At 43.0% G+C, this 25,839-nt stretch overlaps 1 protein-coding gene across 10 annotated transcripts in view; it reads left to right on the top strand.

Annotated features, from left to right (window-relative positions):
• CSNK1A1 (casein kinase 1, alpha 1) overlaps positions 1–25,839 on the top strand; it is a 71,590-nt gene that overhangs the window by 10,773 nt on the left and 34,978 nt on the right. For 8 of the 10 annotated variants that reach the window (XM_015412648.1, XM_015412647.1, XM_015412652.1 and 5 more), the window contains exons 3-7: positions 12,370–12,496; positions 14,947–15,045; positions 17,276–17,359; positions 20,229–20,368; positions 22,593–22,671. In XM_015412648.1, the coding sequence (XP_015268134.1) occupies positions 12,370–12,496; positions 14,947–15,045; positions 17,276–17,359; positions 20,229–20,368; positions 22,593–22,671 (529 nt within the window). The remainder of the gene's footprint in view (positions 1–12,369; positions 12,497–14,946; positions 15,046–17,275; positions 17,360–20,228; positions 20,369–22,592; positions 22,672–25,839) is intronic. The other 2 variants (XM_015412654.1, XM_015412653.1) reach the window with 1 other exon arrangement.

Here is a 25,839-nt window from a genome sequence, read left to right on the forward strand (position 1 = left end):
AAAGAGTCTGCTGCCTGATTTATATGTGCAGGGAAATGAGGTGGAAATCAGAGTTGACTGCTGAGGTGGTAAAATGGACTGCACCACTTCAGACTGCATGTTTTGGAACACTCCCTTGTGAAAACCTCCTTGAAAATAGGAAAAGAGCACTGCTGGGGACATCTTGGCACAGGGATGCACAGGAGCATTCCCCACATCTTAGTTTGCTTCCATATGCATGTTCTCCCTCTGAGGTGGAGGACGTCTCCATGGGTTATTCCCGCCGTGCCTTTAGGGAGGCAGGAAATAGTTTTCTCCACTTCCTGTTGGCGCCTTCGGAATAGCCCATTTTCAGTTCTGTTCCTGCCTCATTAGGGAGTAGCAGCACAGTCTAGCTAGTCTTAGCTGTACTTTAGAGTTTACCTTCATTTTCGCTTTTTCACAGCCTTTGCCTTGCCTGTTCTCATTTCTTCTTCCTCTACTTCTTTTCTTCCCTTTTCTTCTCCTCCTACCTTGGAGTGAAGATTACAGGGGTCCGTAGACCCGAATACAAGTTCTCAGCCACTATGGCAGCAAAAGAGCTTCCCGCGGTTTTTTCCTCGGGCGACAAGGGAGAGGCGCGTGCCGCATCGGCGGCAGCGCAAGAAGACCTTGGGGCCGATCAGCCTTTGCGGCTTGCTCGTGTGCCCCCAACATTGGCTGCCGGAGAAGAGACGGCGGCACAAAGTGCCCAGAAGCAATGTCGGCAGCCGGAGGAGGATGAGCCCGCCATTTTCCAGGCGCGCCTTCGGGCGGGTGGCGGCCATCTTGGAGACCCGGCCTTGAGCCTTGGATCTCTTGCAGGGGCGATCCCGGAAGCCACGGAGACAGCAGGACGTCTCTCCACATCTCCAACCCTGGTGCAACCAGCCCAAGGTGCTGCACAGACGGGTAAGCCCCCAGACCATGCGATTTTGGTTGACCCTGCTGAGCTGATGGAGTTCATTAGGCAAGTCTATCCATCAGGAAATGGCCAAGGTAAATACTAGGCACGAGGTTCCACAGCAGGAGACCCCTCACCTGAGTCCTGCAATGAATTTCCCTGCTAGCTGACCCACCAAGGCAGCAAAAAAGGCTCCCCCTCCCCCTCCCAGGAGGCCCACAGAGGAACAATGGGGGAAGGAGTTAGAATCTAATGCCTCTTCCATTGAAGACAGGGAAGAGGGTGAGCTTTTATCTGAGGACGAGACTGAGGAGCTGAAGCTTCCTGAACAGTCCAGTAGATTTTTCAAGGGTGAGGACTATCAATACCTACTAACTAAGGCAGTTAAAGCTTTAGAGCTGCATGACGTACCTGCTTCTGAATATCAGAAGGCAGCCAGGGCTAAACTTAAATCCAAATCAGGTGGCAACAGGGAGTTTTTTCCTCCTGAGGAGTGCACGGAGAAGGTATTTCCCTTTCCAGAGTTCTTCGAGCGCCAACTACGTTCTAGTTGGGACAAGCCTGGGGTTAACAAGCAGTTTCCCGCTTTCACTAAGAAATTGTATGCTATGCCTAATTATGCTGACGAGTTGTTACAGGTTTCGCCTGTGGATGCCCCCGTGGCCGCTCTCGAGACTGCAGGCCTAGTGTCTGAAGATGGACTAGGCAATCTCAAGGAAGCAACTGATAAGTGGCTTGAAGCAACTCTTCAAAGAATTCATGAATCCTTCGCCATGATGGTCAGACAGATTCCATCGCTGCCAGGGCCTCCATAGTTTGGTTGAGGAAACTTGTCCAGCTCATCCCAGAAAACAACTGAGCATTACTGGAGGGGATTTCCCGCACCCTCAAGTCCGATTCTTTCACGGCTGATGCTACCTTGGACATCATCTCTTTCGCTTCCAGGGGCCTGGCTTCTACTGCTGTAGCCAGGAGAATGCTTCGCGCTTGGCAGTTGGATGCGCTTTCCAAATCTATCGTTACAGCCTATCCCTTCCAGGGTGATCGTCTGTTTGGTGAAGCTCTAGACAGCATTCTGGTCGAAACCAGGAACAAGAAAAAAGCCATGCCTAGATCCCTGGGACTCACGGATAGACACAACCCTCAGTCCTTTCATTCCCACCATGCCCTGCCACGCTTCCGAAAGGATCCCAAGAAAGCCCCCTTGGGAAGCGAGCAGTCCAACAAGCGGGGCTCCTTCAACCCTCGTTTCCAGAGAACCCAGTTCAACAGGAACAATAGAGGCAACAGGGAGTCCAAGTCCAAACAGAATTGACTATGCCAGGCTGGTGGGGGCCGGTGGGGGCACGACTTTTTCATTCCGCCAGGGCTTGGTTAGAGGCTCAGGCGGATGCCTGGGCAGTGGAAGTCGTGTCGCAGGGATAGTCAGAGTTTCTGCAGCAGCCGCCAGAGAGATTCCTGCAATCACCGACAAGCAAATCTATGAGTAAGAGATCCATTGTCAACACAGCCATACATCATCTTCTCAGCATCAGAGCCATCGAACCAGTTCCATTCAGTGAGAGAGGCCGGGGAGTCTATTCTATCTTGTTTATGGTTCCCAAAAAGAACAGGGACTGGAGAGTGATTCTGGATCTCAAGTTCTTAAACAGATTCATTCGTATGCGACATTTCCGCATGGAAAGTTTGGAAACTCTGAGAGTGGTAGCGGACTCCTTATCTCCCAACGAGTTCCTGACCTCCATAGATCTCACGGAGGCATATCTCCATCTGCTCACAAGAAGTATCTTCGTTTTTGCATCTACGGTCAACACTTCCAGTACAGAGCTCTCCCCTTCAGTCTGTCCACAGCACCCAGACGATTCACCAAATTGATCATCAATCCTGTGAGTCATCTCAGGAGCCAGGGAATTCATGTCCATCCGTACTTAGACAATTTTTTGGTCCGGGCCAGTTCACGGTCGGAGTCCATCCAGAACACGGAAGAGACACTGCAGTGTCTTCGGAATCACGGCTTTTTAATCAACATCGAGAAGAGTTCTCTTATTCCGTCCCAGTGATTGGAGCATCTGGGTGCAATGATCGACACCACCCGCACCGCCCTGTTTCTGCTGACGTCCAAGGCCCAGAAGATCAAGGCCCTCGCCACGCAGGTCTACAACAGCAGGTCTTCAGCTCTCATGGAGTTGGCCAGACTCCTGGGTTTAATGATCACCAGCGTCAACATGATTCAATGGGGCTGTATGCATGCCAGAGCATTGCAGATGTTTCTTCGTCCCCATCAACTGGACATCATGCAGAAGTGAGCTGTCAACCTGCAGGTTCCCCTCAAAGTAAAGAGGAGTCTTCTTTGTGGGCGCACATGAACAACCTCACATCAGGCAAGAACTACTATGTCACATCAAGGAGCTGTTCACCGACGCCAGTCTCCAGGGGTTCCAGTCCAAGGGACTTGGTCACCAAACGACAAACGAGAGGTCTCTTCCGACTGCCAAGGCTCATCTCAACAAGCAGGGCGGCTCGCGATCCTGTCAACTGCACAAGGAGGCAATGAAGATTCTCTTCTGGGCAGAGAAGAGTGTTGCGTCCTTGAGGGCAGAACACATCAGAGGGATCGAGAACGCCCAGGCTGACTGGCTCAGCAGGGAGACACTACAGGAGGGAGAATGGGCACTCCATCCAGGTCTCTTCGACAAGCTAGTGCTTCATTTTGGGCAACCAATACTGGACTTGTTTGCGTCACCCTTGAACCACAAGCTACCGAGGTTTCTCACCAGGTACTTCCATCAGGAAGCAGAGGCTATGGATGCACAAAGTGGCCTCCGGGCCTGCTGTATGCATTCCCACCATTCGTTCTGATTTCCGGGACGCTCCGCAGAATCAGGGAACTCAGAGTGGAGGTCATTTTCGTGGCTCTGAGATGGATACGATGTCCATGGTTCTTGACACTGCAGAAGATGTCAATTCTTCTACCATTGATACTACCAGTGTCTCTGGACATGCTCTCACAGGGACTGGTGTGGCATCCAGATCCGGCTTGGCTATGTCTGACCGCTTGGAGATTGAGTGGAGCAGTCTAGCAGTGTTAGGCTATTCCACTCGGGTCATGGATACCATCATGGCATCCAGACGGAACTCCACGATTTGCATATATAACACCACCTGGATGGCGTTTGTGAGATGGTGCAGATGGAAAAAGGTGGATCCACTGTCTCCTTCTGTAGCTTCTCTTCTTCCGTTTCTGCAGGAAGGACTGGATGCAGGCCTGCAAGCTTCTACTCTCCGTAGACAACTGGCAGCTTTATCCACAGTTCTACCTTCCTTAGAGGGTTTCAAGATTACCAAGCATCCTCATTTTCAATTGTTTCTGCAGGGGACTGTGGCCAAATCTCCTCCACAAATGCGTTTTCCAATGGGGAGGCTGAACATTGTACTTGACGCTCTCATGAAAGCACCATTTGAACCTCTCAGAGAGGTGGGACTGAAATGGATGAGGATGAAAACGTTGTTCCTAGTTGCCATCACCTCAGCACGGACAGTGTCCGAGTTCGGAGCATTGTCAGTTAAGTCCTCCTTCTGCATGTTCCACAAGGGTAAGGTGGTGCTCCGCATGGACTCTACTTTCTGACCCAAGATAGACTCCAGATTTCACCGATCACAAGAAATATGCTTACCTACATTTTGTCCTTATCCCAAGCGTACTAAGGAACATCTCTGGCATACGTTAGATGTGAAAAGGCCCTCAAAATTTACTTTCCAAGGACGGGATCTTGGGAGAAAGACTGAGTCCATGTTCATCGGCATTTATCCTCCGTGCAAGGAAGAAAAGATGTCCAGGTTCTGAAATCCTGCATCGTAGAGGCGTACTGGGCTTCCGGACACGAGGCTCCCAACTGCATCACGGCACATTCGCTGAGAAGTGCAGCGACCAACGCAGCTTATTCTAACAGAACTTCGGTGGAGGAAGTCTGTAAAGCGGCTACATGGTCCTCCATTTCTACCTTTACAAGGCACTATAAGATCAACACAGTGGCATCTGCAGATGTAGCATTCGGGAGAAATGTTCTTCAGCACGCCGTGGCATTGGAGGAAGATGATGACCTACCCAAATGAGGGACACTGCTCGGGGAGGTCCCATGGAGATGTCCTCCACCTCAGAAGGAGAATGACAATTGGACACTTACTGTGAAGGGCCCTTCTCCTCTGAAGACAGGAGGACATCTCGGCCCTCCCACTGTCATCTTTCTCTGTTTTCTCTTCTTCTGTGCTGACTCTTCTTTCGCTTCTTATTATTGTTCTCACTCTGGGGTTTTCTATCCTACAGAGTTGGGTTGTTATTTGTTGAGGTTAATGTTCAAAGTTATATTTTATAGGGCAAGGCCAGTTATTTCAGGCTACAGGCACTGCTTTCGGAGTCCCAGAACTGAAGATGGGCTATTCTGAAGGCTCCAACAGGAAGTGGAAAAAACTATTTCCTGCCTCCCTAAAGGCACGGTGGGAATAACCCATGGAGATGTCCTCCTGTCCTCAGAGGAGGACCCTTTACGGTAAGTGTCCAATGGTCGTTTTCCTCCTCTTTGGTTTTCAAACTGGAGTGCTCTTTTTTGTTGAGCATGTACACAATGTTCTAATTGCCCTTTGCACATGGACAATGCAAACTCTTTCCTAAAACTGCTTTTTCCCAAGCTTTTTGGAGTGCAGTCCAAGAGTATTACCACACTGTCAGGGTGGAAAGGTGCACATGTTCTTGCCCTGCAAAGGCCCCACCCCACATGGTGCCATTTTTGTGTAAACATAATTCACAGCAGTCATTTTCCCACTGTGCACCACATTTTAAAACAAGTAATTGCTGTATTAGTGTAACACTATAATGCTATAACATTTAGCAGTTTTTTCTGTGCTGTATATGGCGTATTAGTGCAACAGAAGCATAGATGCAGCTAAATGGTGCAGCTAAATGGTGCAGCTATTAGGGAGGTAAAATTGATGGAAATCTTGAAGCCATGAGAAAAATGTTTTTCTCAGAAAAACAGAAATTTGGGGAAAAATTGAAATACATGCAATTCTTACTGTCTTCTCCAACCTAAACAAGTTTTCCTGCTTTAACAATATAAAAGTCATCATATATAACAGCATAGAAAATTACTATATTTGACATTTGTGGAGTTTAAAAGTTATAAATGCCTTAGTTTTACACAAGCAAAATTGCAAATATACCAAAAATGCTTGAGAGAAAACTGCAAGCTGATGCACCCTATGCTGTCTTAGCAGATGTACCTTAATTTTTGCTATTGGTTAGAGTTTCAGTTTTTATCTGAGGTTTTGATGCAGTTTATGCCCACCTCCTGATCTTTTTTTTCTCCCTCCTGCAAGGTAGAGCAATAAGCTACTATTTACCCAAGCTGCGGGGATATGTGTCACAGTGGTTTGAGGGGAAGAGGAAAAAGTCAGCTATAAGTCAGGTCAGAAGAACAACAGAAGGCATGCAACAGTTGAAAAGCAACGTTATGAAGATTACATATCCGTCTAGGTGCAGAAATGTTTCTTGGATTTAAGAGCTGTATATGTTTACTGCATTCCCATCTTGTCCTTAAAAATATTTCACTCATTTGAAAAGAAAAAAAATATTTCATAGGTGTTTTCTCAGTACTTCCTCAAAATTTCCATCAAAAAAATTGGAGGGGGAAAAAGGCCTTGGGGGGAAAAATGAAGTTGGAAGATTTTTCCATAAAATTTTCAGGTTTTTTTTCCAGCCCTTCATATGACAATACAGTGCAGTATCTGAGTCTTTAGGTAATTTTTATTTCTTGAGAATACTGCTATATGTACCATATTCTTTCAGCCAACATAATGAATACGTTGTCAGCACTGCTACACAATTGAAACCGATTCTGCTTATGTTTCCCAGACTAATCCTGCACAGTGCTCATGATCATTATTTGATCAAGCGTGTTAAAGTCTCTGTAGCTCATAGCAAAATCAAACTACTTAAGCTAAAGCAGGAGCATATAACTTTTTTGTGTGTGCAGGCATCTCTGGAATTCTGATACTTGGTGGGCACAGCCATGAGATGGCTTCTGAAGGAAATGTAGCCACCCACACAGTGGTACCACAGTTTACCTTCAGTCATACAGTGAAGATCCTTGAGCTGTGGTGTGGTAGCTGCTGCCAAACCAGTGTTTTTTAAAATCTGCATGGCCTGTTCAGTAGCCAGTCAAAAGGGCAAAAGCCTCACCTGGTCTGGCCCACTTTCTTAAAACACTTGGTGGGTGCCATGGTGGCCAGTTGCACCCTGCTGGGAACTCCTAGGCTAAACCATCTTTCCATGTTTTTTTACGTCAAGTTCCAGTTGGGTAGCACCCTAGCCTGGCTCACATTTGAAACTTCCTCATCTGAAGAATACTAATTAAGTTTGGGGAACATCATGCATGCATAGCTCTGCCTCCTCCTGTATTCAGTAAACACTGCTTGTGCTTATTGCAAAATGCTACATACATCAAGTTTCTTGGTGGAAGTGGAGCTGCTTACCATCGCACAGTGAGTCACTAGAAAATGATTTTAATTCTGACAGCCAGAGCAGGAAAACTCCCAAATTCACAAAAAGTAATCTGGTACAGTTCATTGTGCTGGGCAGGTTTCTAAAAACTCTGAAAGACTTTTTCCTTGGTGACAGCTATTTGGTATAAACAGCTGTTCATTTCCTGTGTTCACTTCCCTCCATGCGTGTCTGCCTGGCTCTAGTTTTTGCATGTCTAGTCTTCTCATAGTTGTTTTATGAACTGAAATCTGGCTTTTGTGCAGTACCGGGTCCTTGATTAGCTTTGTGTACCTGCTACTGGCTTCTGAGTTTGGGGCCATGGCCCAAATGCAATAAAATGTCTATTTGTATTGATCTTGTGAGTTGTGTGATGAAATTAGTCCCACTTCAAATGAGAATGAAAAATTGATTGTATCAAAGATCAGTAAGGCTTCTAGGTCATGAGATTAACAGAGAGGTAGCCATGTTAGTATATTGTAGTATAGTAAAATAAAACAGAAGTCTATTGGCACCTTAAAAGACTAAGAAGATTTATTCTAGCTTTCGTAAATCAGAGCTCACTTTTGATGGATTTAACACTCTATTCAATGTGTGATTGGTTTGTTTTAGCACTGATTGTGTCAGTGTGTCTTGAATTCAGTCAATCACTTGGTACTTTATCTCTTGGGGCATATGAAGGGGCTTTAGTGGTTGACAAAGGGAGAAATAACATACTGTATTTGTCTTTAAACTACTTCATTTATTTAATTACTTTTTTTTTTGAATTTTTTTTTTATTTTCCATAGAAATATCAATATGTCATCAATCAAATAATATTTCATTCTCAACCTCATACCCATATTCCCATTTTGTTCCCCCCCTCCCAGTGGCTTCCCGCAGTGTTTCCCCCTTCGTCACTCCAGTACATCTTGAGATAACATCGTAGTCTAGTTTCAATATTGTTCCAAGTATAGTAAATTATGTTTCACATCCCAATTCTTTTCTAGGTAAATTTTAAAGTCTCTCCATTCTTCGTAGAATTCCTGATCTTCTTTATCATTCAGTTTCTTTGTAATTTTATCCATCTCTGCCATAAACAAAGTTTTTTGTATCCATTCTTCTAATTCTGGAATTCTTTCTTGTTTCCAACACTGTGCATATAACATTCTCGCAGTTGTAATCAAATACCAGAACAGAAAAATTACATTTTTGAATCGCCTAATCCTCACGATTGTGGGGCTGTAGGCAATGTACAGATTTATTTATTGATTTATTTCATTAGACTTATATCTCACCACCAGGCCTGTAGCCAAGATTTTTTAATTGGGGGGGGGCTTTTAAAAAGTAGGGGGCACTGAAATTCACACATGGCCAAATGCAGTTTGAATTATTGATTACCAATCAGCCCCCCCAGTGCTTTGCTCTCCTCGCCTCAGTGGGGGCTGACTATTCACCAAAGACTCAAGCTTAGCTCTCTGGTTCCAACCTGGGGGCTGGCAGCCCCCGGCTTAGTTCCCCCTTCCCTGGCTGAGGATGTCTCATGCATCACCATAGCAAGACCCCTGGCTATTGCCTGTGCACTCAGCGCCTCCACGTTGCTTGCCAGGGGGTCCAGCCAGTCACCAAACACAGATCTCCGCGCCACCTTCCCATTTCCTAAACCCCAGTGGGCCTTCTGGCAGGACTCTGGGGGATTGGAGCCTGCCTGCAAGCGAGAGAGGGACACTGGTCAACTTAGGACTCTGGGGGTCCCCTGAGGAAGCTTCCTCCCAGGCCTGCCAGGGTCTCTGCTGTGTGTGAGGAGGGGGTCTCAGTTTAGGAGGAGGCGTCACAGAGCCTGGGTCCCTCTGGCCAGTGCAGCTTTTCCCCTGCCCCTGTCCTCCCTCCAAGCCGTGGGGCTGTGCGTCTGCACTCCAAGCTGTGAATTCGTGGCTTGCAGTGCAGGTGTGTGCTAGGCCCCCCGTATGTTCCATTTAAAGCAAGTTACCAGGGGGAGAAAGGGTGATGTGAGGCTTGCCACTGGGCAGTGGCGAGCGTGAGAAATAAATCAGGCCTGGGGAAGGTGGTAAGTTGGGGGGCCCTGGCAGAAAGTTGGGGGGCTGGACTCCAAAATGCCCCACTGTAGCTACAGGCCTGTATCCTGCCATCCCTACATTGTAGGGTCATGGCAGGTACCAACATATATATATATCTGAAATTAATGCAGATTTACAAATTAAAACGTAATACAGTAATCAGTTAAAATCTATAAAATCATCAGCCTTAATTCACTAAAAATATTAGCATTTAAAACAACGCACCTCAGTGGCAGGTATTGTGGGGGTGGAATTAGATCTTTCAGGAGATCCAGGAAGAGTGCCAGCCATAAGCTGTCGCTGTCTTGAACCAAATGCCTGGCGGAACATCTCTGCCTTACAGGCCATGCAGAATTGCATGAAATCCTGCAGGGCCCTGATGTTATTTGGCAGAAAGTTCCACCAGGTTGGGGCCAGGGCTGAAAAGGCCCTAGCCCTGTTTGAGGACAGCTGGATATCTCTAGGGTTGGGGGCCAACAGCAAGTTGTTTTGTGAAGAGCATAACTCTCCCAGGGGTATACCAGAGGAGGCAGTCCCACAGATATGTTGGTCCCAAACTGCTCAAGGTCAAAAGGTCCCAGACTGCTTAAAGGTCAAAACCAAAACCTTGAACTACTTAATGTAGTGTAGTCAGGTTGTGGACTTGAGTTAGCAAAACCTGCAGAGTAATCCCCTTTCAGCTGTGTAGCAAACTGGGGGGACCTCCGGTCAGTTACTGCCTCTCAGCCTAATTTACCCTGTGGAGAAGTTATGAGGATAAAATGAGTAATCCTATTTTTACAACTTTGCATTGGTTGATGAAGGTGAGACAAGAAGTATGGTGACTTAGATTTAAAAGAACTGTAGATATAGCAAGTTTGCATATTCAATTTTTTCCAGCTTTCCTTGTCTCCTGTAGCCATCTGTGCTTCTAGCATAGTGCGTCAGAGTTGGGGGATGCTTGGGAACTGCATTGGATGCAACGTGGTTGGGGGTGGGGGTAGAAGGGTTAAACACTGCTGTGTACCACATCCTGCACTGTTTGTCAGGACCAGACCTCATGAAGCAGCTTTTCAGGGACACGGGGATGAAGTGGGCCAAGGATGGTGGCAAAATAGGTTCCATAAACTCACTCTGTAAGCAGTTTTTTTAGGATTTAACTCCTTTGTGTCCTTTCTATGATTTTTCTTTGGTTGATTTAAGAGTTTTGTTTTAGATCACAGTTGGCGTGAGCACAGTTTGGTGAAGAGCTGGTTTGGTGTAGTGGTTAAGTGTGCGGACTCTATTCTGGGAGAACCGGGTTTGATTCCCCACTCCTCCACTTGCACCTGCTGATGTGACCTTGGGTCAGTCACAAGCTCTGGCACAGCTGTCCTTGAAAAAGAGCCATTTGTGTCAGAGTTCTCTCAGCCCCACCCACCTCACAGGGTGTCTGTTGTGGGGAGGGGAAGGGAAAGGAGTTTGTAAGCCTCTCTGAGACTCCAACTGAAGGGTGGGGTATAAATCCAATCTCCTCTCCTCCTCCTCCTATACTTGAATGTACTTTACTGTATATATACTATATTTTAATTATGTCTTTGCTGATTTTTAAATATATGTATATCTTTTCACATATTAAAAGGTTGTTATAAAATCAGCAAAGATACATTGCTGGTATATAAAATTTTCAGCAAATAATTACAGTAAGGTGTGTCTTCAAGTACAGTATAAGCGTATTGTATACATTTTCCCCTTACTTTGGCTTTCTGTAAAGCTAATTATGTTGGTCTTGTCCTTGAAACTTCATCCTGTAAAACACCATCTGCTATTCAGAGAAGTCATTATTGTGTTTTAAAATGGGTACAGTGTTAGAGCTTTTCCTGTGATGGGTTGCTCAGTATGCAACTTTCTTTGTCTTTAGCTTTTTTAAACTCTAAGGACATTGTTGGTCACATGTTTTTAAGTGATCAGTTGTTGGGTTGCACCAATTATTGCCACTGTGTAGCTCATACATGGCTTTTATGAAGGGCTGAGCTGAAATGAACCATCCGCCTCTGGATTTTACTGCTTGTGAACAAGGGCTTCTCTTTTCAGTAATTTTTCTAAAGGGCCGCCTAAATACTTTTAATATTTACTGATGGCAACAGTCATATTGTTCATCTGTTCATTAAACAAAATACTAGAGCAGGGATGAGAAGCATTGTTGTCACTCTGTTTTGACTTTGCTAACTTTAGATGTCATCATGTAGCCAAATCTCATTTGGTATGTGGTAGTATCATAAAGCTCGGTGAAATCATTGCTTCCTTCTCTCGTTCTGGTATAGTTCTTCAAAGAATAGAAGTAAAAAATGGCACCCACCAATAGTGGCAGGCATAATTACTCCTAACAGAAAGATATATGTATGTTCATGAAATCCCCATTTGTATGAAAGCCCCTGTTCTGTACCAACCCCCCCCTTAGATCAAAGTTCTGTGCTAGTTTTTTTAGGTTCTTGAGAGTATTTGGGGGGCGGCGGCAAATAAATCATTGAAGATTGTTGCATATAAAACTAAAACTGCCTTGGTTGTAATATCACTTCCAGAAAAAGGTATTATTGTTTTATTGTTACTTTCCAGGACAGTTACAGGTAACAAAAGTGCCCAGGAAATTATAGCTCATTGTTGTTGCTTATTTTGCTGTTGCCCTTAGGGATTTGATTAAAACCAAGATACTGGATGCAGTCTATCATATGTGTCTCAATTTATTTTAAATAGTGACCAACTGTTACAATATCGGTTCTTTTTAAAACTTGCAAAATTCATTGGGTTTTCTAAACATTTTTGTAAGAAATGCATTTGCCAAGCATTTTGGGGCAGATGAACTAATAAAACGAGAAAATCAGGTTGAAAAGATTGTAATAAGTTCTGCTTGTTTGCAGGTGGTATGGTCAAGAGAAAGATTACAATGTTCTAGTTATGGATCTGCTTGGACCCAGCCTTGAAGATCTCTTCAACTTCTGTTCTCGCAGATTCACAATGAAAACAGTACTTATGTTAGCAGACCAGGTATGTGCATTTGTGACACCAGGGAAATTATAGTGCTTGAAAGTGCTTTTTGCATAATTCTTCCAAGTAGGTCAGACTGTACAACTTTATATTTCATGTACTCTAGTGAATATTTGACCCACATAGGGGGGGGGGAAAGGAAGTGATAATAGCTGTGTATAGTACAAGAGCAGCATTACAGAAAATGATTGACACAGCCATTCAAGCATATTAGGTTTTTTCTTCATATTTAACCTTATTTGTAGTCTTGCATTCAGTATATTAATGAAAAGAAGGAAGTTCCATGTGCTTGTCTGCCCAGGATAGGCACTCATAATAATGCTGCTACACACATTCCCTAATCTAGTTCCAGCTTGCTGTTGTAGCCTTATCTCAAACTAATTGATGAGGAATTGAGGCCAAGTTAAATTAGGCAGACAAAAGATAACTTTTTTTCTGCAGGGTCACGTAGCATGAAGATTCAACTCTGGAACTGAGTTATGACCTAGATGTTTGCAAATGCGTAGATTCTTGCATTTAAGAGTAATATGGAGAGGCACTGGGGGGAGCATCCTATTATTCCTTTCTTTGCTAGGCTCTGTGACCCCCCCCCCCGTAATAAGCCCCCCTACAGCCAGGGAGGACTTGTCTTGAAGCCAAGAGCATCTGTAGCTGGATGATGGGAGTGATCTGGTCTTGAAGCAGAAAGCATGCCCAACATGTTTTTCATTCCAGGCCATCTCTAGTCAGGCTGCTGCTAATCTTGTAGCACTTGTGCAGTCTCACTTCACATTTTTAAAAAATTCATTGTGATCCTTGCACAGACCACTTTCCTGTTTGCCCCCCCCCCCATTGCATTTTTTTTCTGCGAACCTGGGATCCCCCCTGGTTGTAGAAACATCTTTCCTTTCTGTACCTGACCCTGGTTTGCATGTTTTTTGATGTGCACTCTGGGGCCATATTCAGAATGAGAGATAGATTAATGTTAACTATTTCTGCATTCGTTTGCACTGTTTAATGTGGAATACCAGTCACCCAAGCCATTTCCTGTGGTAATTACCACTGACAGAATGGCCATTTTTGTCAGGAGGGCGACGCCAACCCCCTCCCGACTATGCAGGAAACCACCCAGACAGCACTCGCCAGAAGATGGGAGTCCAGCCCTAGACCATTCCCAGGAGGTCCCGGAATACTGGCCCTACGTCCGCAGAGGGGCGAAAGTCCCAAGAAAGGAGGGGAGGCTAGGGTGCGGGGCAGATTGGGCGGGATGTCAGGGACACGACCGCTGGAGAAGGGGTTGGTAGGTGGAGGAACGGGACCAGAATCTCCTGGAGCCCAGGCTGGTGGCTCGGTTGCTTTAAGAAGTGGGTAGTGGGTGGAACAGGTGTTGATGCTGAACAAATAAAGGATAGAAACAGGTGAAGCCGGGGAGGAAGGGGGGGTGGTCGAGAACAGACGGAGAGGAGGGGGCCGTATCCACTCGAACTCTATCGAACCACCACAGTTGTGGAAAGGTGAAATAAACTTGACCGACAGCAATTCTGAGGCGAACCTAACCTGCGGTTGTTCAGCTAAATATCCTGGATCCTATCCACGGCCAACTTGACCCCTCCCTCAAGCCCAAGCGTGACAAATATTTAATATAAGAATATTTGTAACTTCCATATGAAAAGTTTGCCTGTTGAAGACTGATTGCACTCTCGTTTATTCTGAAATAAATCTTTGATAGTCGCAGCAGACTAGCTGTTCTAGGTAGAAACAGTTGGTTAAAGCTGCACAATAAATCAGTAATAAATTCTACCTTTCAAGTTAATTTGAGAATGTCATATTGCTATTCAGAAGATATCTGAATATGTAGACCTGGACCTTGGAGCCTTGTCCTACATGTCCTTCTTTCTGACCACTGAGGAAATTGGGCCCCACAGCAGTGTGTTCTTTGCACTGGGCACTTCAGAGCTCCTTGAACATCACTGCTCTTATGCAAGCATGAGAAAGGTTCTTCACAGCAGAGGATAGCCCAACAGGAATGCACACAAAATTAGGATATAGGATCCAAGCCATAGAGTTTAGAAAGAATTGGTCGAAGTGTGGGGACCTAGTAAATCTTGACTTTCCAATTCATCCTGTGGTGTAAAGTCCAAATTCCCCTTATTTTTATACTTTCCGATCGAGTCAATAACAGGAATGGCACTGACTATACGTAATGAAGCCCTTTAAACATATTCAGTCTGTTCATGAAGGAACTCAATCCTGTTGATCTCTGGAGAGCAAGTTGGACAAGTTTCTTGACAATAGCCAGCATTCGAACGAATCTCATTAGCAATGTTGGCTGCTTTGGGATTACTTGCAAATAACTAGCTACAAAATTGTTACTCATTTTTTGTCATAGGTTATTGCTAAACTGTACTTAAATATGTCTGAAAAGTATTGGTATTCAAATCTAAGTCTTGACCATTTTCTTCTATTTACAGATGATCAGTAGAATTGAATATGTGCATACAAAGAATTTTATACACAGAGACATTAAACCAGATAATTTCCTAATGGGTATCGGGCGTCACTGTAATAAGGTTAGTCTAATACATTTTTGCATGAAGGAACAAAAAGATAATGCCTCTGAGAATGGCAGCTCATGGAAATGCTGTGCATCTTGAGTTAATTGCTTGTTATTGCTAAGCGTGGTTATCTGCCAAAAATTGGGAATATCTGTCATTCTGCTAAATGCAGACGTGAGCTGCAGTCCCAGCTTTTGTCCATCTTAATTATGGAACTTAAGGATACAAATAATTGTTAACCAACTTGTGATTGAGTACCCACGGTCACTCTGTTCAGTAATACTGTTGACTATTCCAAGTCGGTGAATTGCAATACCACTGCTTACCTTATACTATGATTTCCTGTTGTGAATTACATTATGCCAGCATGGTTGAACCTCAATTACTAGTTTCCAAAATCTTGAAATTGGCTGTCACCAATCTATTATGAGACCACTGGCTCCTAATAGTAGCTTACATGCCTGTTGATAATAACTGCTTCCTACACTTCCATAGGCTTATGGAAGTTTCCTACACTTCCATAGGCTTATGGAAGTTCAGAGTGCAGTTGAAGATGTAGTTGTAGATTAACAATTACAGACCTAAACTATTAACTTTTTTACTGGACTTTTAAGTGTGGGCAGAATGGGCTGATTCATCATTAATTTAGGTGGAGATGCATGTTTCTTTTTGAAATTTTGTTGGAAAATATTATTTCTAAATAGCTTTTGGGAGTAAAATTTGCTAAACTCTACATGGAGCTTGGGCAGACAGGCAGCATTGGCAATGCAGTAAGCATGCTGTAAAATAGAAATTCATAAGTGCAGGACAAATGTATGTGATTATACTTTTATTGGGAGCAAGATTCCCACATGGGTTCTTCCTAGGCCGTTTGAATGTTTACTCTTTAGATACTGCTAGCTATAAAATGTTTACCTTTGTTTGCCTGTATGAATGCCAACTTGGGGCCATTACTTTTAGAACAACAACCAAAAAAACTATTGAATTCTGGTTAAAGAAGTTCAGCACATTAGTTTAGAAGAAGCTTTGGAGAGGTGTGGGGGTGAAGGAAGAACTTGCAGCTATGAAATTAAATGGTGAAACATTTTTCTACAATCTTATTTCTGTTAGCTTTCATTTATCTCTAAATTTCATACTCTAAATATTCTGTTTCCATAATGCAAATAAATTATTTAACTTTCCAGCAAGAGCTGGAAATGTAACTAGGAAAATTAAACCAGTTTTATTTTCCAATTTATCTTCTTTTGTGAAGGGGGCCTTTCTCCACATTCCTTAAAGTCACAATGAACTGGTATTACAGTGCCTTGTTTTTCTTAAGTGGCCTGAAATATGCTGTTGTGCTTTATTAGGTGGAAGGTGTAAACTGGATTCTGTGTTTCACTTCCAGGAAGCTATTTAGGACCAGTGCCAAATACTTAACTAGTGGGCACCTGCTTCAACTTAACATTCCAAATAATGCTGGACATAGGAGTATAAATCCCTTGGTTTAATCTAAGCAGAATTTAAACAAATTTTGCTTCAGATCTGTGTAAACAGCTGCCCCTCTTTAGAAGAGCTTGCTTTTAGATATAGCTTTGCAGTTTTCTTCCTATAGCGGAAGTACATTTTTATTTTTTGTATTTCCCATACATTGTTTTAAGTCATTGCAGTTATAAAAAAGCTAGGATGTATGGTAATCTTGTTCCAGTAACTTTTTAAATTATCAGCTAATTTAACATGTAGAGGTATCAAATTGGAATGCTGAATTTTTCAAATTGATTCTTAATTTCTTGTTTTGGAGTGACTTTACTCCTTAGCATAAGATGATCTTTGAGCTCTGTTAGAATAAGCCCTGCATGCTTATGAAAGTAAACTTAAGGTGACTAAATGCCTTCTACCTCTTCCTTACTGAAGATTAATTTCCTATGTATCTTTTGGGGGAAGGGCAGTTTGTGGAGCCAGAGGATACTTCCATACATGAAGTCCAAATTTATTTTTTGTTAAAGCCAAAAGTTGCCATTGCTATCCCTGTTAAAGGCAGTGTCATTTTGAAGTGGCTCATGCTCAAAATTTACTTTGCCACATCTTTCAAAAATTTTTCTTCTAATATTATCTCTTCTGGAAACTGTAGTGCTTGGTGGAAGAAGGATGGCATTTGGCTACCCTATTCTTTCTCTAACGCCTCGGTGTTGCCTGTCTGCGCCAGCCATTGTTGCAATGTAAGCAATACTGTTTGATGCACTGCCACCCTCTATTGTTTGTTCAGTGTTTAGAATCTCCAGTGGGGAAGAGGAAAAGAAGCATGACTGTTAGTACTTCTCAGGACCCATCTTTCTCAGGATTAAACCAGGTCTGAAACTGTCTCCTATTCCAACCTCAATCCCAAACTCATATGCTTTTTTGTTTTGTTTCCAGAAACATGTAGACTTGCAAAAAACACCTTATGTTGGCATTATTCAGACATACTTGGCAAACATGTAACATTACTAAGACCTTTTTCCTTGCGGCGTTTGTTTAACTGTAAGGTTCTTTTTCTCTCCATTTACATGTGAACTAAGTTAGATATTGTTTAACTGCCCAAATGTTTTATGTGGTATTCTAGAGGAATAGCCTGTGTTCTGAAATTTAATAAAAAGGTAGAAGCAGGATATGCAGTGCAGGTTTATATGTGCCTGCTAAGTGTGCATGCTCTGCCTTTGGATGTAGGAGATCTTGGTGTGATCATTCACCCTGTTCCTTCACAGTACAATGTTTGGGGGGAAAATGCCTTTCAGGTAGGGATTCGGCAGTCGTGACCCACTCTACTTTCTCGTGTGTTAGTGGTTTTGATGCTTTATCTGAATTGTATAATAGAGGCCTGATAAGAACATCTTTTGTATGTTTCCATTGGAGCACTTAATGAACTATTGTGCATAGATCAGAGAACTGAGCTACAATGTAGTTGTAGAGAACTTTCTATTCTGAAGTGTTAATGTATACCAGCTGTACATGATATGTATTATTCAGCATTTTCATTTGTTGAAATGTGGACCTGATCTCTTTCTCTAGAAAGCTTCATAAAATTTACTTTAGACTAACATGGGCATCTGATTCAAACTAAGAGATATGTACTAAGAAATCCATATATCCATTTGTGAAGCCACTGGACTCAGATTTTGCCACTGGACTCAAATTTTGCCCTGCCTGGTAACATCCTTCCTTAGTAGAGGGAGACATACTACAATTCAGGGATCAGAGAGACATTACAGCAGAGAGACGGGATATAGTGAAACAAGCCTTTTTCTTGTAACCACTTTTTCCCTGTCTGTGGGTCATAAGTTCTCAATAAGAATTGATAGATAGTTCAGAGTTTGGTGCCACCAGCTCCCAAATCACTATTGTCATGCATTAAAATGCCCTTTTATTCACAGTTATCAGAAGAATGTTAAGATGCTTGGTCATCTGCACAGGCACCACACAATATCATATCCTTCAGCCTATAATATATTATGACACAGATTTAATTAAGGAACAAGATTTGCTTGGGTCCAATAATTAGTGTCTTGACATCTGAAGAAACTTGTGCAGAAAAGGAGGCTTTTTTACTTCATATGCACACTAAAGGTGGGATGGGGTCTTTATCTGTTTTAGGTGATAGATCCTCTTGGTTCAGATCAAGAGCTCTGGCTTCCTGTTGTATTTATTACTGCTGATTACTGCTGATCAAGTATACAATAGTAGTAATAGTAGTAAAGCTTTTGATTATAGAATTTTCCATTATGATAATTTTAGAAGGGTACCTGAGGAATCACCATTCATTGTAAGTGTTAACTAGTTTATCATAACTGCTGAATGGTCTCTGTATTTTTCTTGATTAGGTTTGAATTTTTGTAATTATCCTGTACTTCCTACATTTCTTGGTCCCTCAGCCATGTTTTTGTTTTTATGCCCCCTACTTAAAATAGCAGCGTAGTGATTATTCAGTCATTGCATCTGAAGAAACAGGCCACAGCCTGTGAAAGTTTACACAAGAATATGATTATGTTAGTCTTTGAAGTGCCACAAAACTCCTATTTACTTTGGTTGTAGAAATTATTGATTACTCTCCAAATACATCGTACTGCCAAAATATTATGAAACCTACAGGCATTAATAAAATAAGCTAATAATCATAGTTCAATTTATGCTAGTAGATAGAGTGAACAGTTTAAATTCATGTTAAAACATTGCTTGAGATTTAAGTGGAGATTACAGGTTGTAGCATTTTCTAATTAGGATCAACTATTCCGGAATTTTGTATTTTTCTTCCAGTCACCCGACTGTAATGGCTAGGTAACTTCCATCTACAGCCACGTATGACTTATGTCATTTGCTTAATTATCTGTAAATTCCACCCTCATTTTTGGATCTGTCTATTCCTCAGCTTCTCTGGGGGAACCATAGACACCCAGTAAATTTGATAAGACGGTACATTTTTCAAAGACAAAAGTAGCCTGAAAATGACAACTACTTTGGATCTAGTTGTTTTTTTTTTTAGAAAGTACATCTAGTTCTTATATCCTAATTAACTGTAATGTTATCTACTGTGTTTTAGGAGGAGTAGATTTTTGGTAGGGAGTGTAGAGTCATAATAATGGACAAATGTAGTCAGAATAGCTGGTGCTTTTCGAGAGTTAGACATATATGTTAAGCTGGCTCAATTGTCAGCCTATTCTGATGTTCTCTATAGTAGCTGAGTTCAGTGAAAGTTGTCTCTGATCACATGACCTGAACTTGATGCATTCCATAGTAGCATAATGGAAATTTTGGAATGATGAGCAGTCAGTGTTGAGCGATGGTTTGCTGGATCTTTTCATAACTGTAACACAGTAGCACCAATGTAGCATGCTGAAAAAGATGAATGGATAGAATTACTGCTAACATATGTAAACAGCAGAAAAGCAAACTTAAGCCTATATAAAAATTCTCCTTTTTCCTACTAGTTAGCATAATAGGAAAGTGTTACATATTCTGAGGTTAAAGTTATTAAATAGGCTGAAGACTAAATAGCATTTTCTAGAACATCCTACTGGGGAAGATTTAGGATTATTTGACTATCGTCTCTATGAATTGATACAACAGCTTATTTAGGCTTAAATTCTGATTTTGCTTTGAATATGAATAAATATACACTTCAAAGGTGTGGTTTCCACCCTGATTGTCTGGAGACTTTAATCTATTTCATTTTTTCCCCCTTTAAGTTATTCCTTATTGACTTTGGTTTGGCCAAAAAATACCGGGACAACAGGACAAGGCAACACATACCATATAGAGAAGATAAAAATCTCACTGGTACAGCCAGATACGCCAGCATCAATGCACATCTTGGCATTGAACAAAGGTGAGTGTCCAAGGCCATTTCTTTACTGATATTGAAAGGTATAAATATTTGGGATCTTCTTAAAAACAGTACCCTGTTTATCATACATACAGTATATTTCATTGTGGATAAAATTATTCCCATTATTCCTGTACCATCCTTATACTACATTCTTAGAAATCATTGTGACCTTAAATCTTAAATAATTTAACTAATTCATAATATGAATTTCCCCCCAGGCTATCGCATCTCTTAATTCAAAGTCATCTTGGTGCAGTAGTGTACTACCACCTTTCTTTTGTCTCTTGTAACTGTGTGCGAACAGATTTTTTTTGGACAGGAAGAACATGTACTTCCCTTCTCTGGTTCTCTAAATTCTATGACTGGTTGTAGCATTCTTGTATTTGGAAACATAATTGAGCAGTACTCTGAAATAGGGCTCCATGGAACATTAGAAACACTGAACTCTGTTTACTGCATACATTGTCCCTATGAAAATAAGGTGCTAGTTTTCAAATGGACTTAACTGCTCATTCTTGGATTCAAACAGTTAGCTTAATACGTATCCAGCACCCACTCATTTAATTACTAAAAAGTTGGTTAGAGTCAGACTAGGTTGTCTTGCTGTTGAATAAAAACATCTGTGAAGGACCATCTAGTCCAGCATTCTGTTTTCCACAGTGGCCAGTCAGATGGCTCAGAAGGCCTGCAAGCAGGAAAAGATGTAAAACTTCTATATCCCACAGCCACCAGAACCTGCCTCTGAACATAGAACCATCCAGCCATTGAACCTTTATCTTTCAGGATTTTGTTCATTTCCCTTTTAAAGCCATCTCAGCTAAAGACTACCACCACACCATGTGGCAGTGAATTTCACACAATCATCTACAATAAAAGCTTCGCTTAGCCCTTATGGGAAATGGGAGTTGCCAGTGAATCATATGTGCTGAATGCTCAAACATATTTCTCTGCCTGTCCCGCTACTCAGAGGAATCCACAGCAACTCCACCAGGAACACCATGGGGACAGCCCCTGCACCCAGTGGGACCCTTTCCCCCCTATGCAGTTATGGAGCTAACTTGTGCAGTAGACAAGTGGTCCAGCGGCCTGAAGCCCTTTGGGAAAGCTAACTCCTGACAGTTTTGAGGCAGGCTGAGGAGGAAGGAGGTATTTCAGAATGACATTAGCTGGCAGAAATCCAGCAGTGGCCAGAGGCATCAAACTAGCTGACTGGAGAGGCAGGAGTGGGGTGCATGCCTGAAGACATACAGGTATGGTGACTGAGGGGAAGAAGCTTGCCCCTTAGGGCCAGTGCCAGATCGTAAAGCTTTTATTGTTTAGTTATCCAAGTAAACCTGTTTTGTTTTGAAAAGCTAACTTAAATGGTAATGATTGTATGGTTCTGCAAGTCTGACCAAAATAACTTGCACTCTTGCTGTGTATTGAGGTCTTGGAAACTGGCTAATGATTTTAGCTTTTGAATTTTAAGCCAGTGCTCGACAAATCCTAGGCACTTGGTCACCATGGAGCATAGAAATTTCATGGTGGTGCCTAGTATTTTCAGCAGTGATTTTAATATGGGGTATGCCAGCAGTTCTCAGTTGAATCCAGTCAGGGTTGAATCCAGTCAGTTTTTCTTCTGATGAAAAAAGAGTCCCTTTTGGCCAGTAAAAAAGCTGTTTGGGATCATGGGAACTGCATGGACAAAGGCCATGTGGAATGAGGGCTTTAATGACAGGAATTTGCCAAGTGTGAGAACCCTGGATGGACCCAACCCAAAGTTTATCATGTTGCATTAAAATGTTCTGTGATATGACATAAATAAATGTGTTTAAATTTCTTGTCATTGCTTTTTTATATGTAAATTTAATTTACGATATTCAGTAATAATAGAAGAAATCATTTCTTAAACAGCTGTTTTCTTCACTAGCTCGAATAGTCAATTAAATTGATTTCCCCCCAAGCATTAATTTAATTACTTTTTTTGTTATGGTGATAACAACCATGGTTACACCTCTATTAACCTCTTTTATCATAGCTTTTATAATGTTATGACAAACTGTGGTAGCAATAGTTAGAACCTTTGGTTATGAAAATACAAAATCCTGAATGCTGAAAAATGAACATGGCTCCTAATTTTTGGGCTGGCTTCTAGTGCCGGAGCAAATTTGTCAAGGCCTTTGCTAAGTCCTCAGACAAATGAGGGTATAATGTTTTAAGTACTAAATTGCCTTTTCCTTCACAGTCGTCGTGATGATATGGAGTCACTAGGATATGTATTGATGTACTTTAACAGAACCAGCCTGCCATGGCAAGGATTAAAGGTATGCCACAATCTTTTCTTTAGCGTTCTGGATGACTTTTTAAAGAGTTGTGGAATATTTAGCAAGACAGTAGATGAGAAGCCAGTCTTAAGACCCTGGTGCCACCACAACACTTAGTCGATATCCTGTGGCCATTCCATAGAGGGGAAGTAACACACTCCTCACTATGGCTCAGATTGCATAAAGAGTGCAACCCTGGCAACATTACCCAGTCAAGGAGCGGCATGCCAGTGACACCCCCCCCCCCGGTGATGAGCCGCCAGAGCAACAGTCACCTGCCTCTGCAGCCATGGTGCTCTAAACATCATGGTGCCACTGTCCACATGCAGAGCACCAGAAGATGGAGGGAGAAAGCAGCTGACCATTTTACTGTCAAAGAGGCCAGTGCCATGAGTTGACCTGAATCCCTCACTCCTGTAGCTCACTCAGCACAGGCAATGTTGATGGGTGATCTAAGAACCGTCTTGCCAAGGGTCTGGCTGCTGGCTGGAGTGAGACACAGGCAGTGATCAAATTTTTCCCAATTTAAATAAATAATTTAAATCTAAATGTTAGCAACAGAAGGCAAATATACTATAGACAAGCTACAGAATTTGTCAATGTTTCATATCCTCTATATTTAGCATATCTAACATGATTGATTTGCAGCACAACAGCCTGGACAGACTATATTTACATATGTGGGACAGAAAATTTTCTGCCCTGCATCACTTGACAAAGAAGCACAAACAGTGGGGCAGCAACACAGGAACCCATGCCATACACAAATCTTGTCACACCCTGATACCTTGCTGTGGAAAAGCACTGCTGTGGCAATTGTGAGGCATGGGTTTGATTGCCAGGAAGTGGGACGCTGGCTAGGCGTCAAAGCTCCCTTTTGCTTAGACAGGCAGAGCGTCAGCAAAGCAGAAGGCAGAGGCCAGAGTAGAACCCACACCTCGTGCACTCGAGAGTAGTTCTCCACCCACTTACTCAACTCGGTGCACAGGAATGAAATGCAGCAAAAAGCAGTAGTCATTCCCTCATGCCCATCGTTTTGGGCTGTAAGCTCCCACGTATCGTCTCCCTTCTGCACTGATGGGAGGAGGGCTCAATTCTGGTCCCATTTAATGGAGTGGCCTTTGAACCATCTGTGCCTGCCTGCTACGCTTCCTTCCCTTATGTGACTTGCATGGTTTGTCAGATGCCAACAGTGATATGGGGTAATGTCCGACCTGGAGGCCGTTTCCCTCTCGTCCAAGAACATACTTGTGTGTAACCTTCCCTCCCTGAAAGCACTCCCTCTGCTCCTTCCCAGGGTGAAGTGCATGACGAAAATAGCTGAAGTGTGAAATAAGCAATTGCTGGGAACTGAGCTTGGTCATTGAAACCTGAATCACACAAAGCTGTTGAGCACTGCACAGACTTACTGAACAGCATCAGGTGAACTGGTCAGATGAATGCAGTTCCCAGCTTCCTCATTTTGTTATGGTTCCTGTTCGTTTGTAAATTCTACTGGCAGACCATAACTTCATGCATGCTCCTGCTACAGATGCTTTTGCCAGCCTGACAACTGTTGAGTAATGAAAGTGTCAACCCAATGTGCTGCAGCGGTTAAAAAGGCAAACTTTATGTTAGGGATTATTAGGAAAGGGATTGAGAATAAACCAGCCCTGTATAGGTCTATGGTGCACACGCCTGATTTGGAATTCTGTGTACAGTTCTGGTCACCATATTTCAGAAAAGACACTGCAGAGCTGGAAAAAGTACACCAAGATTATTAGAGGGTTGGAGCACCTTCCCTGTGAAGAAAGGCTGAAGAATCTGGAACGTTTCAGTTTAGAAAAGAGACCACTAAGGGTGAATGTGGCAGAGATTTATAAAATTATGCATGGGGTGGAGAGAGTTAACAAAGAGAAATTTTTCTCCGTCTCCCAAATTACTTGAACTCGAGGGCGTCCAATGAAACTGATGGGCAGTAGGTTCTGGACCGACAAAAGGAAATAGTACTTTACCCAGAGTAATTAAAATGTAGAATTTGCTGCCAGAGGATGTAGTGATGGCAACAGGAGTAAACAGCTTTAAAAGGGGATTCATGGAGGACAAGTCTATCAGTGGCTACTAGCCATGGTGACTGCGAGGAACCTCCACAATCAGAGGCACTAAGCCTCTGAATCCTAGAGCCAGGAGCCATCCAAAGGATCTGATTGGCCAGTGTGTGAGACAGGATGCTGGAGTAGATGGACCATTGATCTGATCCAGAAGAGCTCTTCTCATGTTGTTAGTAACCTGTGATTTTGCAGGGGCTTGGCTAAAATGAGAGTGTTGGCAGCCCTGAACAGAAAGATTGGTGCTCATCATGCTGCACGTTTTGCAGGAGACTGATAACACATTGGAAGTTCTCTTTCTGGCTTCTGCACTGTTGGATGACTGCCTGTGCAGAGATCAAGGAGACACAATGGCAGTAATGAGTAGTGTCCCAGACCATCAAAGAGCAGATGCCTGTCAGAGATCTGCATGTGATGTTGGACAGGATCTGTCTACCCCCCCCCCCCCCCAAAATGAAATGGATATTGCTTTGTTTGATGGGTCTGTTTTATATGGCTCTGAGTTTACAAGGCAATAAGCATGATGGGTGCTTGGCCAGCAAAAGCACAGGTCTGAATGGGATGACTATAGTCACCCCAGACGGCAGTTGTGCTTCCTGTGTCCCCTCCAGCAGTAATAGGGGAGATAACAGTATGGTATTGTTCTAATGTCATGAAACTGGAGTGCCAACATATCTGTCCCCCCCTCCCCCAACACTTATTATGGGCAATTGTTGTAGAAGTCAGGATAGTTAAGGCAGGACAGAGTAGGTAAAGGAGGCCAGGGAGACAATTGCATCAGTCAGTCCTAGGTGAGAGCTGAGATTTCCATGACTTACCAGTATGGGGTACGTTGTCTTCATAGTTCTTATTGGGGGAGCAGGGTATCCATTTTGGTGTCTGTGTACTGAGGTGGAGTATCTGTATGGGTTCTTAGCACAGTAGTGTTGGACAGCAGTGCCAATTTTCTCCCTTGGCTGTTTGTATTAGGTAGCTTTTATGTGCTGTTCCCACCACCAAAATGCTAGACTCTAAGAGTGGCATGGAATGGGCCAGAGAGATAGAATGCCTGGCATCTGGTAGGCATAAAGCTTTTGGTGTC

This window comes from Gekko japonicus, unplaced genomic scaffold (assembly GCF_001447785.1).
Source record: "Gekko japonicus isolate JY-2015 unplaced genomic scaffold, Gekko_japonicus_V1.1 scaffold222, whole genome shotgun sequence".
Taxonomy (NCBI): domain Eukaryota; kingdom Metazoa; phylum Chordata; class Lepidosauria; order Squamata; family Gekkonidae; genus Gekko; species Gekko japonicus.